The following is a 17,319-nucleotide window of genomic DNA, read 5'->3' as shown; positions in this document are numbered from 1 at the left end:
CAAATTTCCTTGCTTCCTCTGGATCCGAGAATAGTTTTTTTCCATAAGATCGTTTTCGCTGTATTGAACTCCTTCCTCTTCTTCAGGAGTTCAAAATTTATGTGTCTTTTTAGTTCGCAGTCTTTTGTACTCTCGTTACACGTCTTCATCTCTCAGTCTATTTTGTAATTGTTCTGCAAATTTTCGTGCTTCCTCTGGATCCGAGAATAGTCTGTTTTGCTGTCCTGGAATAAATATTTTCAATACCGCTGGATGCTTTAGTATAAATTTATACCCTTTCTTCCATTAAAATCACCTTTGCTGTATTGAACTCCTTTCTCTTCTTCAGGAGTTCAAAACTTATATCTGGATAAATGAAGATTTTTCGCCCTTTGTACTCCAGTGGCTTGTTGTCCTCTCTTACTTTTTCCATTGTTTTCTCCAGTACCTTTTCTCTTGTAGTATATCTTAGGAATTTTACTAAAATAGATCTTGGCTTTTGTTGTGGTTGTGGTTTAAAGGCCAATGCTCTATGAGCCCTTTCTATTTCCAATTCTTGCTATAGTTCTGGACATCCTAGGGATCCAATCTTTTATAAACTCTCTCATATTCTTGCCTTCTTCATCTTCCTTAAGGCCCACTATCTTTATGTTATTTCTTCTGTTATAATTTTCCATTATATCTATTTTCTGAGCTAACAGCTCTTGTGTCTCTTTAACTTTTTTTATTAGATTCCTCTAATTTCTTTTTTAAGTCCTCTACCTCCATTTCTACTGCTGCTTCTCGTTCTTCCACCTTGTCCATTCTTTTTCCCATTTCTGATAAGGTCACATCTATTTTATTCATTTTCTCTTCTATATTGTTTATTCTTCTTCTTAAATCATTAAATTCTTGCGCTTGCCATTCTTTAAATGACTCCATGTATTCTTTAATAAGAGAAAGTATATCCTTTGTCTTGCCTTTCCCTTCTTCTATTTCACTGTACTCTTTCTCTTCCTCTTCTTCTTCCTCTGGGTTGGCCATCTGTTGTTTCTTTGTTGTCCTTTTCTTCTCTTCTTTCTTGTTTTCGTTGCCTTCTATGTTCTCCTCTTGCTGCAGCTGTTCTGCAGCTGTCATTGCCGGCTGTGGAGATCGACTCCCCAGCTGGTCATCCCTCCCGTCGGTGTGTTTTTTTGCATGCGCGGTTGCGCACTTTTACTCAGCTCAGCGAGCCATTTTTGTAGTCCACTTTCTACCGACCTGAGGGAGCGGGTTTCTCTCTCCACCGCGGGCCTCTTCGAACAGGTAAGGCCTTCTCCTTCTTCTTCCGTTGTCTTCTCTTCCTCTCTTCTTACCGTTGGTTTCAATTTTTCTTTTTTCGTCGCCATCTTCTTTCCACCTTTATACTCACTTTACTTTAATTTTTATTTTTGTGCCTTTGTGTTTTCCTTTGTTTTTTCCGACTTTTCTGGAGAGGGCTGGAATTCACCGTCCGGCCACTACTCTATCACATGACTCCTAACAGACTGAAGTTGATGGCTTTCTATCATTTAGCTCAGCCATTCTCAGTGGGGGCCATATAACCCCTGGGAGCTGCAACACTTTTAAGGAAAGCCATAAACTGCAATCCTTAATAAGGTTGGGGAGCAGGGGAAACCAATCAGTATAGGGGCTAATGGAAACTGAATGGATTAAATATTTTTGGGAGAAAGAAAGGACTTTGCCACTAGGCTTTGCAATATATTTGCCAGGCAACGGAAAAATTTTCAAGATGGGAGGCATTTCAAGACATTCTAGATAAATGTGGAAAGTTAACAATGCTTTCAGAGCATTCCTTACTTCAACATGATTATGTTTGACTGACATGGAACTAACTTTGGCTATGAATTGCCTTCCACATAGTTTTCCCCTTTTGTTCTATCCCCTTCATTTCCAGGAAATAAGCGTGTAGGCTGAAAAGTTTTATTCCATATTTCTTGCATCCACGTGCCCAAATTTTGCTTCAAGTTTTTGTAACAGAGAGTGCATTTATAACTCCTTCTGCTAGCTTTTATTGAAGGTATGTATGGTTCATTATTTTCCATAAAATTTAAGATGACTTTTAGCTAATGCTTGTAAGAAGGGCTTTCATTTTGTAATAGCAAATTTTTGTTATTTTCAGAACTCCTGGATTACTTTAAAACCCCTTGGGATTATTTTGAGAGAGAGTTAATGCTCAAACAGATGATTACTAAAACATCAAGAAATTAGAAAGAGGCTTCTTTGATCATACAAGATTAGTGAATTCATTGTTAAAGTGCAAATGCTCATAACATTGCTGAGTCACTTATTTTGCCTTCAGTGGCCATAATAATGTCTGATGTTATGAATTCATTCAGGCAATTCCTTTGAGTAATTCCAGTGTTTCTATAATTGATGAGTAGACAAAAGATGTTGAAAAACAATTAGTAATTTCATTACAATCTAAGAAATTCTCTTTACAATTAGATGAATCCACTCTGCAAGAGAACAATGTTCTCATGGTTTATGCCAGATTCTGGATTGAAAACAGATACTAATGGACTGACTATTTTCATAGAAGTTAAGAATTACAGAAACATGAACAGAATTTTATTGGAGAACATCATTGCTTGTGCAACTGATGGTGCTGCATCAATGGTTAAATTATCTTCTTTGGCTTGGCTTCGCGGACGAAGATTTATGGATACAGAGCATTAAAGTGCTATACCTTCAGTCTTCACTGCTCATTATGTCATTAGTGGCTAAAAACTTAGAATGTTTAAATTCACTTTCAATTGTCATAAAGTCTGTAAACTTTATAAAATTATATCCCCTTCAAGACTATCTATTCCAGCAACAATGTGAAGAAAATGCTGAACATTTTCAGACACTGCTGCTGCTTGGATAAAATAGCAATCCAAAGGGAATTGTCTTTGTCACTTTATTGAATGCTGGGATATGATTGTTTTCTTTCTGTCTCAGAATGAGCATAGAGAAAAACTCATTGATGCAAAGGCAGACATATTCAGATTTATTGACGGAGTATATAAATGACATCACATGCAATCCTGAGATTCCTTTTTCCTGTGGGCATGGCAGAATTACCACTAATTGGTAGTGCACTTTTCACTTGGTATTTTATCTGGCAGATATTTTTGACAAATTCACTTATTGATAGTAAGGAAGCCATTGGTTTCTTCCTTAAAAAGCTTGGTCTATTGGAGTAATATCTGACATCAGAAATTTTTACAATTTTCAAATCTGAAAACAAACACAGAGGCACTAAAAGACAATGGCATTACAGTTTCTGTAAAACACACAGCAAATACACATAGATCTGCAGGAAAGATTTAATGACCTGTTAAACCTCAATGTCCCTTATTGGATCATTTGAGGAACAACTCCAGGTTCAGGAACAAGCTACTACTCCTCCACCATCAGACTTCTTAACAACAAACTCAATCAGGGACTCATTTAAGGACTCTTACTTGCGCACTTTATTGATTTTGTTTTATTCTCTCTGTATTGCACAGTCAGTTTGTTTACATTCATTATTCATTTACAGTTCTTTATTTGTTTAAATGTATAATATTACTAGCTCCTGTTTTATTTAGTGAGTGTTCAGGAGTTGGTGCAGGCTGAAACCATTCAGTTTTCACAGCGTTTACAGATGGCATGGCACCATCAGGTCCAAACTATAAACAAAAGTTGATGCTGTGGAAGAACAAAAGAACAGATTATTTATTCAGGAAAAACATGGTGAGAGAGGGTCATGCAATTGAGTCACGTGATTGGGACACTTAAACAGAATTCAGTATTGATCAGCCAGCCATCTGATAGACACCGATGACTCTGTGTAGAATTGGACATTTCTGCTAATTTCCCCTTGTCAGGGGAATTATACAATCACTGTTTCCATTGTAATGGTCATTTTAGTATACCCATATCTGGGTAAAGGGAACAGGCGTATTGCTGCATTGGATCGTGACTATTGTGATAGTCATTTCGATTGACCCAAGCCTGGGTTTTGGAAGCATCATGAAAGTCACACATTTCATTTCCGCTACACAGAAAAGAACATTTCTCAGGAGGCAACTCAACAAGGATTCATGAGTTTTTGGCAGACCGATCACTCGGTCTCTCCTTCATAATTACCTTTGAGGATCCACATACACAAGTATATTTGTGCATAGTTGGGGTAGATTTAAGTAAGAATTATATTAATAATTATTAATAAATTTATTGTTTTAAAAATAACACTATTTTGGTGAATTTCAATTGCTGCTGATCTGCAATTTGCAGTCTTTTTACACTACTAATAAGTAGGAAAAAGAATCTCAGGGTTGTATGTGATGTCATGAATGTCCTGTGCTCTGACAATAAATATGAAATCTGAACTCACTGATTTTGAGGCAGAAATTTAAGAGGGGCTGATTGATCTTCAGAGTGATATAATTGCATGGTGCAAGTTCAGAATCAGGATCTACTGTCATGAACAAATCATGAAATTCAGTATCTTGCGGCAAACCATCATGGTGCAAACACATCTTATGACATTACTATAAAAAATAAAATAATAATAACAATAATAATAGCTCACAAAAAGTAAAGCAGTGTCTTTGGTTCATTGATTATTCAGGAATCTGATGACAGTGGGGAAGAAGCTGCCCTGATGCTGCTGAGTGCTCGTCTTTAGGCTCCTGTACCTTTTCCCTGATGGTAGCCAAATGAAAAGGGTACGACCTGCATGGTGGGGGTCTTTGAGGATAGAGGCCGCTTTTTTTAAGACTGCCTCATGTAGATGTCATTGATGGAGTGAATTTAGTGTCTGTGATGTCGCAGGCTGAGTTAACAACCCTCTAGAGTTTATTTTTGTCCTGAGAGTTGGCGCCACCATACCAGGCAGTGATGCAACCAGCCAGAATGCTCTCCACAGTATACCTGTAGAAGTTTTTGAGAGTCTTCGGTGACATACCGAATCCCCTCAGACATCTCAAAGTATAGCTGCTGGAGCCTTCTTTATGAATGTATCAATATGGAGGCTCCAGGACAGATCCTCCGAGATATTGACACCAGGAATTTGAAGTTCTAGACCCTCTCTACTACTGAGTCATCAATGAGTCGTGTTCCCCTGACTTCCTCCTAAAATCCACAATCATCTCCTTGTTTTTGCTGACGTTGAGCGCAAGATTGTTAACGTTACACCATTCAACGAGCTGATCTACCTCCTGTATGCTTCCTCATTGCTATTTGTGATTCTGCCTGCAACTGCAATGTCGACAGCAGATTTGTAGATGGCATTAGAATTGTATCTGGCCACACAGTCGTGGATGTATAAACAGTAGAGAAGTGGACTAAAAATGCGTCCTTGGAGTATGCCTGTGTTGATGATCGGTGAGAAGGAGATGTTTCCAATTTGTACTGACTGTGGTCTTCCAATGAGAAAGTCAAGAATCCATTTGCAGAAAGGGTACAGAGGCCTAGAATTTGTAGCTTCTTGACAAGCACTGAGGGAATAATGGTACTGAAGGCCAAGCTGTAGTCGATGAAGAGCAGCCATATGTATGAATTGTTGTTTTCGGGATGATCCAGAGCTGAGTGGTGAGCCAGAGATATGCTGTGGAACGATTGTTACAATAAGTGAATTGCAGTATGTCCAGATCTTTACTTAGGTACTTGTAGTCGACCACTACAAAGAAAAACACACACACAGTGTGACACGTTAAGATCACTCGTTTATTAGGGCTAGAAAGGCTGCTTTTATGCTGTTCAAGTTCCTGCCGTTTTTTTGCTGATTGACTGAGTCATCCATAAGAATAATAATAGTGGGCGGGAACATCCATACATATGAATGCCCTTCTTCCCCAGCCTGTTTCTGCTGAGTTAGCTGGACAACTTGACCAACGGCATTTTAGGGATGTTGGTCCGATGCTGCCCCAGCTTCTACCCTGCCAGTTCCTTGTCCTGGGAGTTGCTTTTGCGATTTCTGTCCGAGTCTGCTGCAGCGCAATGTGCCAGCCCGATCTCCACAATTGCGGGCCTCCGTGTGATACACCACCCCCACCCCCCCCCCCCACCCCGAACCGGCGTTACAGTCTATAATGTCCGTAGATATAGTCTCCAAAGTCTTTTGTGGTCTGCCTCCGCATTGAGGTGTTGGTGTCTCCACTGGTTCTGCTGGGTCTGTATGGGCAGGCTTGAGTCTATCTGTAGTGAAGACCTTTGATTTACCACCGATGTCCAGCTCAAAGGTAGTTCCGGATGACTTGAAAGGGATCTTTGAATGGCTTCTGCAGTGGTAAACAGTGGGGTCCTCTGTGTGCAAACACATACTCACAGTCCTTGAGCTCTTGGGGATGTTGGACTTGGCTTGTCTGTGTCTGGAGGGTGGGATCGGAGCCAGGTTACCGACCTTTTCATGCAGCCTGTCCAGGAAAGTGGTTGTCTCCTCCTGCTGTCCTCTGGCCTGTGGAATGAAATCCCCGGGAACCATGAGTGGGGCTCCATAGATAAGTTCAGCGGAGGATGTGTGGAGGTCTTCTTTCAGCATTGTTCGGATGCCCAGTAGTGCCCATGTAGCTCATCCACCTAGTTGGGGCCCTTGAGTCTGGTCATGAGGGCAGTCTTGAGGTGCCTGTGGAAACGCTCCAACATGCTGTTGGCTTGTGGGTGGTATGCTGTCGTATTATGTAGTTGAGAGCCCCACAAGCTGGCAATGTCGGTCCACAAATTGAAGGTGGATTATGTGCCTCGGTCAGAAGTGATGTGGTGTGGCAGTCCGAATCTTGCAATCCAGGATGAGAGGAGTACTTTGGCACAGGACCTGGTGGATGTGTTGTTGGCCAGGGAGATTGCTCCTGGCCTCCGGGTGAATTGGTCGACCGCTGTGAACAGGTAGCGGAAACTCGAGAGACTGGCAAGGGTTCCACTATGTCCACACGAATGTGATTAAACCTGCGTTCTGTTGGCTCGAAAGGCTGTGGGGGGACCTTGGTGTGATGCTGCACTTTGGCTGTTTGGCACTGCGCACACGCCTTGGCCCACCCCTCAACTTGTTTCTGCAATCCGTGCCATAGGTACTTGCTGGCCACCAGCAGGACTGCAGTCCTGATGGATGAGTGTGCCAGCCTGTGGATGGAGTCAAAAACTCATCACCTCCATTCCGTTGGGACAATAGGTCGAACCTGCCCGATGGCCACGTCGCACAGGAGGATGGTAGTACCTGTGCCGACTGGAACATCCTGAAGCCGAAGGCCCGTGACAGTGGTCCTGTACTGTGGGATCTCGTCGTCCTGCTGCTGTCTCTGCCAGTGCTGGGAAGTCCAGACCATTGACCAGGGAGTGGATGCTGTGTCTTGACAAGGCGTCTGTGACCACGTTGTCTTTGCTCGAGATGTGCTTGATGTCGGTGGTGTACTCCGAGATGTAAGATAAGTGTCTCTCTCTGTTGGTGGGCTGACCAGGGATCAGAGATTTTAACCTGGGCGAAAGTCAGTAGTTTGTTGTCCATGAAAGCCCTTCCCTCAAGAAAGTACTGGAAGTGGTGGATAACTAAGTACAGCGCCAGCAGCTCTCTATCGAAAGCACTGTACTTTAGTTCAAGGGGCAGCAGATGTTTGCTGAAGAAATCTAGTGGGTACCAACTTTCTTCTATCTGCTGCTCCAGGATCTCACCAATCACTATTCCTGAGGCATCGACTGTGAGGGCCATGGGTGCATCTGGTCTGGTGTGGGTCAGCAGTGCAGCTTTAGCCAGGGCTTCTTTGGCTTCCACAAACGCACTTGCGGATTCATCATCCCAGGTCAGGTCCTTCTCCTTGTCGGACATAAGGATGAACAGAGGGTGCATCACTCGAGCAGCTGCTGGGATAAACTTGCAATAAAAGTTTATCTTCCCCACGAACTCCTCCAGACCTTGGTTGTACTGGGCTTCGGGAAGCTGTGGATGGCCTCTACCTTGTCGGGAAGTGGTGAGTCCCCGTCCTTTGTAATCCCATGGCCCAGGAAGTCAATGGTGTTCAGGCCAAACTGGCATTTGGCCAGGTTGATGGTGAGGCTGACCTCATGTAGACGACTACAGAAATTTTGGAGATACTGAAGGTGTTCCTGTCGGCTTCTACTTGCCACGAGGATATAGTTGAGGTAGGTGAAAGTGCCGTGCAGGAATCGGCCCACTGCGTCCATCAGTCGGTGGAATGTCTGTGCCTCATTTTTGAACCTGAATGGGATCCTCAGGAACTCGAACAGCCCAAATGGAGTGATGATGGCCGTCTTAGGGATGTCATCAGGATGCACCGCGATCTGATGATATCCTCGCATGAGGTCCACTTTTGAGAATATTGTTGCCCTGTGCATGTTTGCCACAAGATCCTGGATGTATGGCACGGGGTTTGTGGCTTCGTTGAGTCGGCGATAGTCACCACATGGTCTCCAGCACCCAATTGCTTTAGGCACCACGTGCAGGGGCGAGGCCCATGGGCTGTCTGACTGTCGAACAACACCCAACTCCTCGAGCTTGCAGAACTCCTTGGCTAGTCAGAGCTTCTCTGGGGAAGTCGTCTCGCCCTTGCGTGGAGAAGTGAGCCCTTGGTCACGATGTGAAGTCTGACGCCCTGTTGCGGCATCTCCACTGTGAACTGAGGGGAAAGGATTGCCGGGAATCCTGCTCACACCTTGGAGAACTCATCCTCCGAGCTGTGGACGGAGTCCAGGTGCATTGCCGGAAACCTAGTGCCCTTCAGTGCGATGGCCGGTAGGCCTCACTGTGGACGACTCCCTTACCCTTAAGGTCCAATAGGAAGCAGCGGGCCCGCAGGAAATCCGTTCCGAGGAGTGGTTGTTCCACAGCGGCCAGCATGAACTCCCATGAGAAGTGACTGCCCCCGAACTGCAGCTCGGCCCTACACTGCTGTTAGCAGCCCTCAACGTGAGTCCTGCTAGCCTGCGCCTAGTGTTCAAGCCTGTCAGGGGTATCATGCTGACCTCTGCTCCTATATCCACCAGGAAGCATCTGCCAGACAGGCAGTCCCAGACATACAGGAGGCTCTCTTGGTGGCCATCAGCGAGGGATAGCCTTGTCGTTTCTCTGGAACTTGCAGGGGGACTGGCATCGGCGGGTCTCAGTGCTCCATCTCCAGTGGTAGAAGCACCATCTATCGCTGGACTCACTCCTGCCTCTCATCTGCTTTTCCTTGCTTGGACTGTTCTGGTCTGATTGAGGGACCCCCACGGTAGCCGAGCACTTCTGTTTCTGTTTCCACAGAATCTCTGCTCGTGCTGTGACTTTCTGGGGTCAGTGAAATCCGCATCCGCCAGGAGCAGTTGGACGACTTCAGGCATCTGTTCCAGGAATGCCTGCTCGAACATGATGCAGGGCTGCTCATCTCCAGGAGGGCCAGCATCTCATTGATGAGTGCTGACGAAGATCTGTCTCCAAGCCCATCCATTTGGTGCAAACGTGCTCCTTGATCTCGCCGCGAGAGTCCGAACGTCTCAGTTAATAGCTCTTTGAAGTCAGTGTAAATGCCTTTCAATGGTGGCCTGTGGATAAAGTTGGCCACTCTATCTGCAATCTGCAGATCCAGGGCGCTGACTATATGGTAGTATCAGGTGGTCTCTATTGTGATGCCCCGGATCTGGAATTGAGCCTCCGCCTGGTCGAACCACACATCAGGTCGAACTGTCCAGAAGGTCAGGAGCTTCAGGCCGACTGCACTGGCTGCTGCTTTGTTCTTTATCACTAGGTTTAGATTCCTTCTAAACGATCAGGGTCACCAATTGTAGCCAACTGCTACAAAGAACACACACAATGTCATTTTAGGGCTGTTGGTCTGGTGCTGTCCTAGCTCCAACCCCCTCCGGTTCATTGTCCTGGGAGTTGCTTTAGCGATCTACCGCGTGATATGCCAACCCAATCTCCGCAATTGCAGGCCGCCACGTGTGTTAATTCTGGCCATGACCAGCCTGTTGAAGCATTGCATCACAGCAGAAGTTAGTGCTACTGGGTGATAGTTGTTGATGCAGCCTATGCTATTCAGTTAATTTAAAAAAAAAAATTTTGTTTAAGAGTGATCTGCTGAATACATTTTCAAAACTATGGGAAAAGGCCAAAATATTTTCTTAGTCTTTCCCTCAATGTAGTTGAATATAGATTCAGCAAGGTAGTTTCCTTGGTAAAATCCAGAAGCAGACATGGTATCACAACGAAATGTGACCTTTGACTATCACTATCTAGTTTGGATCCTGACCTCAAAAAAGACTTGCACAGGAGCATGTACCTCAAGGATGTCACTAACATTTTCATTTTGTAAGTGTTAGTTTATAGAATTATTTTCATTAAATTTTTCACATCTTCAAGTTTACACTTGAGGTTCCTTAATGACTCATCGTGTGCTTGACCTTTGTGCTCGAAGAATCTTTTAATTTTTTTGTAATATGTATGCTCATGTTTTCTTATTTCCTACATGTTCAATAAGAATAATTTCCTATTTGTTCTTAAATCACAAGCCACACTTGTGCTCAGACTAAAAGCCTTGTTTTCTTTTCACCTCGCGTAACATAACTAATTTTTACATTTTTTTAAGTTGGTAGGAGAGAAGTATGGAAGAAACTAACTAAACTTGACTGTTTCATAGGGAAAAGTCCCCATAAACTTTGAGCAGAGTCCTCAGGTGGCCATAGACAAAAAAGGTTGAGAATAGCTGACAGAGCACTGACTTTTTTTTTTAAGTGTGAAGAAAAGAACAAAGTAGAACCCATAAATATGATAGTTGTAAAAAATCATATAGTTTATTCTAAAGTATCAACTTCAACCAGAATGGCAAGTTTGTGGAATTTGATATGATGGGAAGTAGTTACGCAACGGATGTGATTAAAGATTGCAGAATAAATGGTCTCGTAGCTAACTTTGCCTTGATACAAAGATAGGTGAAGGAGCAGGTGAGGAGGAAATGGAGAGGCTACAGAGAGACTTAGATTAGGAGAATGGGCAAAGAAGTGGTAAATAAAATACAATGTGTAAAGTGTACGGTCATGCACATTTGTAGAAGGAATAAAAGGGCAGCCTATTACTTGGATAGGGAGAAAATTGAAAATTCAGAGGTGCACAGGGATTTGGAGTACTCATTTAAGATACCTTAAGGGTTAACCTCCAGGTTGAGTCGGGAGTGAAGAAGGCAAATGCAATGTTGGCATTCATATCTAAAGAATAGAATATATTAGCAGGGATGTAATATTGAGACTTTATAAGACACTGGTGAGACCTCACAGAGTATGGGGTGCAGTTTTGGGCTTCTTATTTAATTTAAAATTTTCAATTTAAATTTAGACATATAGCACAGTAACAGGCCTTTTCAGCCCAATAGTCCATACAACCAATTAACCTACACCCCTGGTATGTTTCGAATGGTGAGAGGAAACCAGAGCCCCCCCCCCCCCCAGGGAGAAAACACAGAGAATTTACAAACTCTTTACAGACAGCGCAGGATTCGAACCCCCAGTCCCGATCACTAGTGCTATTAGGGTGTTGCACTAATTACTGCTACGCTAATGTGCTGGTATTGGAAATGGTTCATTCCAGGAATCTTTCTTGTGAAGTTTCTCTGAGGGTTTTAGCATATGAGGAAAGTTTGTTGGCTCTTGGACTGTATTACTTGGAGTCCAGAAGAATGAGGGGGGAACCTCATAAAAGCATTTTGAATGCTGAAAGGACTGGACAGAGTAGATGTGGCCAAGTAGGGGAACTCTAGGACCAGAGGGTACATCTTCAAGATTGAAGGATGCCTATTTAAAACAAAGATGCAGAAGAATTTCAACAGAGTGGTGAAACTCTGTAATTTGCTACTATGGGCGGCTGTGGAGGTTAGATCGTTGGGTATATTTGAAGCAGAGGTTGATAGGTATCTGAATAGTTGGGGTATCAAAGGAGAAGATGGGAGTAGGGTTGAATAAGAGAATGGGTTAGCTCATGATAGAATGGCAGAACAGATTCCACGGGCCAAATGACCTACTTCTTCTATATTTTATGATATGTAATGGAAGAAAGAAATAAATGGTTAAGATGATGGATGAAAAGAAGATTCATGAAACAAAAATAATGTATTAAATTGCTTGGACCACAAGTTTCTGCAGTTTCATCTAAGTAAGTTGATCAGTGATGTGAGAGTTTTAAGATGTAGTGTTTTCCTCTCCAGGACATCATAACAAAGAAACAACTAAATTGTCAGTAACAGTGAAACATGAACTTTTGAAGACGCCGTGACTGTAGTAAAAACACAAAAATGCTGGAGGAACTTACCAGGTGTTACAGTGTCCATAGGAGGTAAAGATATATAACAATGTTTCAAGCCTGAGCCCTTCTTCAAGGTGTGAGCAAAATGCAGACAGACGCTTAAATAAAAAGGCTGTGGGAGAAGTGACGAAAGAGTAGGGGAAAGAGCACAGACCAATAGACAAAAGATGATAATCAGACATGGATAAGAAGAGAACTGGAGGAAAAGGGGAGGGAAATAAAGAGACAGAACTAGAGGAAATCAGGAATAAAGATAAATGGTGGGGGAGCATGGGTGGTGAGGTGGGTTAACAGAAACCAGAGTAGTTGATGTTGATACTAGCTGGAAGATGCCCAAGGTATTAGAAGGTGTTTTTCCCCCAAATTGTGGGTTGGCTCAGTCTGGTAGTGCATGAGACCGTGGACAGATATGTGGGCATGGGAATGGGGCAGGAAATTGATGGTTACCTCTGGGAGATCCCCGCTCTTGTGGAGGACAGAGCTAAGGTGCAGGGCAAAGTGATCTCCCATACTGCATCCAATCTTTATGAAGAGGAGACCATAATAGGAGGACCACATGCAGTAGATAACCCCTGCAGATTCACAAGTGAAATGTTGTTTCACTTGGAAGAACTTTTTTTGGGCCTTGAATGGTGGTGAGGGAGGAGGTGTGGATGCAAGTGTACACATCCGGCGGTCGCAGAGGTAGATGCAAAGGTTGGTGGGAAGGGATGAGTGGACGAGAGAGTTACGGAAGGAGCGGTCTCTGTGGAAGGCAGAGAGGAGATGATGTATCTGGTGGTAGGATCATGTAGATAGCGCAAATGGAAGAGTATAAAATGATGGCACAGTCAGAACTGCTGCAACGGCAGCGCTTCCACCCATGTGGATCCATGAAGCAGTGCTCCTCTGCAAAGTTCTTCTGCCCAGTCCAACTATGGGTGGCTCTGTACAGGCTTTAAATGGTCTTCTAAAGGAGCCATTTGGTGGTTTATTTTAAAATCCTGCGACCGCAGTCTCTAGGCCCAAGATGGCAGCACCTATGTTCGGCAGCTGTCTCAAGGGATAACAGAATCCAGGGAAGTAGAGGATGGGCGCAGGGCACCAGAAAACAGGTGGACAACCCCTATATGAGAAGGAGAAACAGAGGAGGTGACCTGACGGGGCGGCGACCACATCGACGGATCAGAGAGGGACTCTGACTGAACAAGTCACAGGCGGCGGGCTATTGGTAACCTGAGATGAGGAACCCACACAAACTACGTGTTGCTAGCTACTGTGGTCAAGGATTCGCACCAGGCTGCAGACTGCTGGAGGTTGGCTTGAGATTGGGTGAAGGGGTACCAGCTATCAGAACTGGGATGCAAGAGGGTGTCAAAGATGCTGAAGATTTCCTGGTCAATTCAGAAGTTTGATCTCGAACTCGGGTTACCGATGGTTTGGATTGAAGTCTGTGTGGCTGCAGGAGTGCTGGAAGTGAATCCACAGATCCAGTGACTCTGAGGGAACACTCTTGCAATTGTTTCTCTGACTCTAAGGGACTCTAGGTCATTTCTACTGATGGTGAATCTGTCTTACGGCAGACTAAATACAATTTTGTGTAATATATCTGTTTTATTACATAACAATGGAAAAAAATTGGAATCTTGGACGCGGAGGCTAGTGGACTGGTAGGTGATAACAAGAGGAATCCTGTCCTTATTGCATGTGGGGGCGTAGGGGGCCAAGACTGAAGTGCAGGTACTGGAGGATTTGCGGGTGAGGGTGAAGTTGATAGTAGTAGAGGGGAAACCACTTTTCTTTTTTGAAGGTGGACATCTCGGATGATCTTGCATGGAAGACCTTGTCCTGGGAGCAGATGAGACGGAGGAATTACGAGAAAGGAATGGAATCCTTGCAGGGGACAGGGTGTGAAGAGTTGTAGTTGAGGTAGCTGTGCAAGTTGGTGAGTTTGTAGAAAATGTCTGTTGATTGATTGTCTCCCAAGATAAAGACAGAGAGATTGAGAAAGGGGAGAGTTTTGCTGGAGGATGGACCTAGTGAATTTGAGATCAGGGTGAAAGTTGGCAAAAAAGTTGATAAAGTCACTGAGCTCATCGTGGATGTATGAGGCAGCACCAAAATAGTTATCAAAAAGTTGAGGAACCTTTCTGTGTCAGCTTGTTTCGTGGATTGTGCCAAATAGCCAACAAAAAGCCTGAGGCCCAAATGGGTACATGTGGCTACTGCTTTGCCTTGGAGGGAGTAGGATGAGTCAAAGAAGTTGTTACTGAGGGTGAAGACAAGTTCTGCTGGCCTGAGGTGGTGGTGGTAGGGGAAGGATTGGTGTATCTGTTGTTGGGGAAGAAACTAAGGAGATTAAGCCTTTGGTTTGGGGGATGAAGGTGTATTGTGATTAGAGATCCATGGTGAAGAAGAGGCAGCCGAGTTCCAGGAGCTGAATAGCCAGTTAACAGGAAGCTTTCAAATGGAATGTAATGTAACATCCTTTGAATGTTACTCTGGGTATAATTTTTTTTATATACATCCTGGTCAGTAGTGATAACTAAATGTTGGCAATTGTGGTCACCGAGTACTGCAAATTAACAACTATCTTAACAGCGTCAGCATCCTGGGTTTGAATCTGGCACTGTCTGTAAGGAGTTTGTATGATCTCCCCATGTTTTTGTGGATTTCTTCCAGGTGCCTGGGTTTCCTCCCACCCTTCAAAATGTACAGGAATCATAGGTTAAAAAGGTATTTGGACAGCACAGGCCTGTGGGTGGGGAGGGCATGTTACAGTGCTGTATGTCTAAATTAAAATTAACACTACACATGTTAAGTGCTGTAATATTATCTGTATTTAGAAGTTTCCTTTATTTCCCATGACCACTAAATAGAATTGTAGTTATTGTACTTGGCACAACTGTTCTTACTTTGAATCTTTTGTTTTCTAGGTGCTAGCGGCTGGAGGAGTGGGATCTGTAGTCCGAGTTCTAACTGCAAGGAAAACTGTTTAAGGCATGAAATCAAGATTACCTGTCTGGTACAGAGGAATTGCTGGTGCAGAGACCAAAAGGACCAGTTTGTGCAACACTGGAGTAGTGTTTTTTTTTTTATTTTTGGCTTGCTTTTTATGACCAGATTGTATGTTTTAGCTCAATTCATTTGTCTGTTAAACAAAATCCAAGGTGTAGTCCAAACTGGTTTTAGAAGCTCAGTATTTAGTCCAAACTTTGTATCCAAGCAGGAACATTTCAAGAGCTTGGTTTTATTCAAAATATAGAATTATTTGAGAAATTGGAGTGTTTTTCGGCAGAAATTATTTCTTTTTATTTTAAATGTTTAATGGAGCAAAGGTACAGAGTATGAATGTGTTATCCAAATGGTGAATAAATTGACTGAAACTTAATCCACTCAGAGATAGATCGTCACACAGCTCATCGTGGGCGTTACAAATTTGAAGCTGGTATATGTAGCTGAGTGGTAGAATCCAAACATTGGCAATCGCCATGAACACATGTTCAAAATCAAATCTCAATTGATAAAGGCTGTAATAAATGGTGAGGCTCTGGTGCCCTGGGATTAATTCACTTTTTTCTAATCAATGTGGCACAAGAGAAACTGTTCTAATGAGGAGAGTGATGTTGATTGTAGTTATAGCTGTTGGATACAGTGCAACGTGTTTCATCATTCTACAAATATATTTTTAAGTTAAAACTAAGATTTGTGCAAAAAATGTGCAGACTGGACACACATTCGAGGCAATACTATTACCAGTAGGGTTTACAGAAATTAACCATATTCTTTTGTGTAGGAGTGATCAAAGGTTTGTAGACATAATTGACTTAAAACTGGTATTGAATTCTTAATGAAGCTTAAAATTAATGCTTGATAAGTGAACTGTAAATACAATGTTTGCACTGCTTTTTAAAAAACTGAAAATTGTCAGTTGGATTTCTGGTCCACAAAAGAGAGCAATTGGTTCACAGATGGCACCAAAGCTTAGGGTCAGTGTCCATTTTGATGGTACCATATTTTCCAGTTCTAATTGGTAATTTGGAAATGGTGGTTTTAGCTCATATGAAATTATTTTTTTCATTTTATAACAAATTACTTAAATCTTGAAATCACAATAAAAGATGAAAGTGGATCAATTGTCCCCATAAATCAAGTTTGTGCCTTGAACAAGAAAGCTGATTTATCCTACCTCGCCCTCCTATTGCCAAGATTTAATATCAATATTAGAGGGCAAAGAACATTAAGATGCTTCAGGCCCACTGAAGAGTATTGCAAAGTTTCATTTTAGCACATTTTTAAACATTAAGGACCAGTTGTGATGGTTGTCTCACCTCTTCCACCAGACAGTCTGATTCACTTCAACTATTCAGTGACTATTGTACAAAACCATGAGAAATATTCTTCAACTAGCTATTGTAAAAGGGAAATGTGCAAAATGTTGAATTATGAAACACCTAAACAATATGAACTAAATGTGTTTTGATAACTCAGCCACAATTTTGTATGCCTGAAACATGAGTTAAATGTGATCAGTTTTTCAAGTTTGAGCCATTGCTGTTGTAGTCGAAGTACTATAATCACTTGCCCCAAGATTTTTATTGCTTTTACTAAAATAATAAAATGTTGCTAAAATACAATTGTAATTTGTTATTACATATTAAAGATTTAGGGCTACCAGTGTATTCAATTCCCCTTTTATCTGAAGTTTTGTTCTCTTATACTGAACCAAATCTGAATTAAACTTCAAAATCCAGGAAGTACAGCTAATCAAGCAGGATTTGTACAGCGAAACAGATCTGTTTATGTCCAGTAAACTTTTACAAAACTGAACTATTTTGTATTACCTGCCACGCTGAGCTGACCAAGAGGCTTGGTCACCATTCTAAATTCTCACTGTAGAGCAGTGACTTAGAACATCAGTATAAATCTTGAACCTGTAAATTATCATTCTTGGCACAGGAAGATGGTAAGAGGTATAGACTTCTTCAACCCTTGAGCTAGTTGCCTTTGTTAATGTAAACATCTTAATCTACTTTATAGATGTGTTGATCAATTCCTCAACATTGGCATAATCATCATGTTGTATCTAATGG

At 42.6% G+C, this 17,319-nt stretch overlaps 1 protein-coding gene across 1 annotated transcript in view; it reads left to right on the top strand.

Moving 5' to 3' along the window:
• Positions 1-16,863, top strand: part of LOC138763670 (actin-related protein 2/3 complex subunit 5-like) — a 40,987-nt gene extending 24,124 nt beyond the window's left edge. Inside the window, exon 4 of the mRNA XM_069938211.1 lies at positions 15,163-16,863. Coding sequence (XP_069794312.1) covers positions 15,163-15,225 — 63 coding nt within the window. The 3' untranslated portion in view covers positions 15,226-16,863. The remainder of the gene's footprint in view (positions 1-15,162) is intronic.
• The last annotated feature ends 456 nt before the right edge of the window (positions 16,864-17,319 follow it).

This window comes from Narcine bancroftii, chromosome 5 (assembly GCF_036971445.1).
Source record: "Narcine bancroftii isolate sNarBan1 chromosome 5, sNarBan1.hap1, whole genome shotgun sequence".
Lineage (NCBI taxonomy): Eukaryota > Metazoa > Chordata > Chondrichthyes > Torpediniformes > Narcinidae > Narcine > Narcine bancroftii.
The sequence above is the reverse complement of the archived record's forward strand: the minus strand, read 5'-3'. Positions and strand labels throughout refer to the sequence as shown.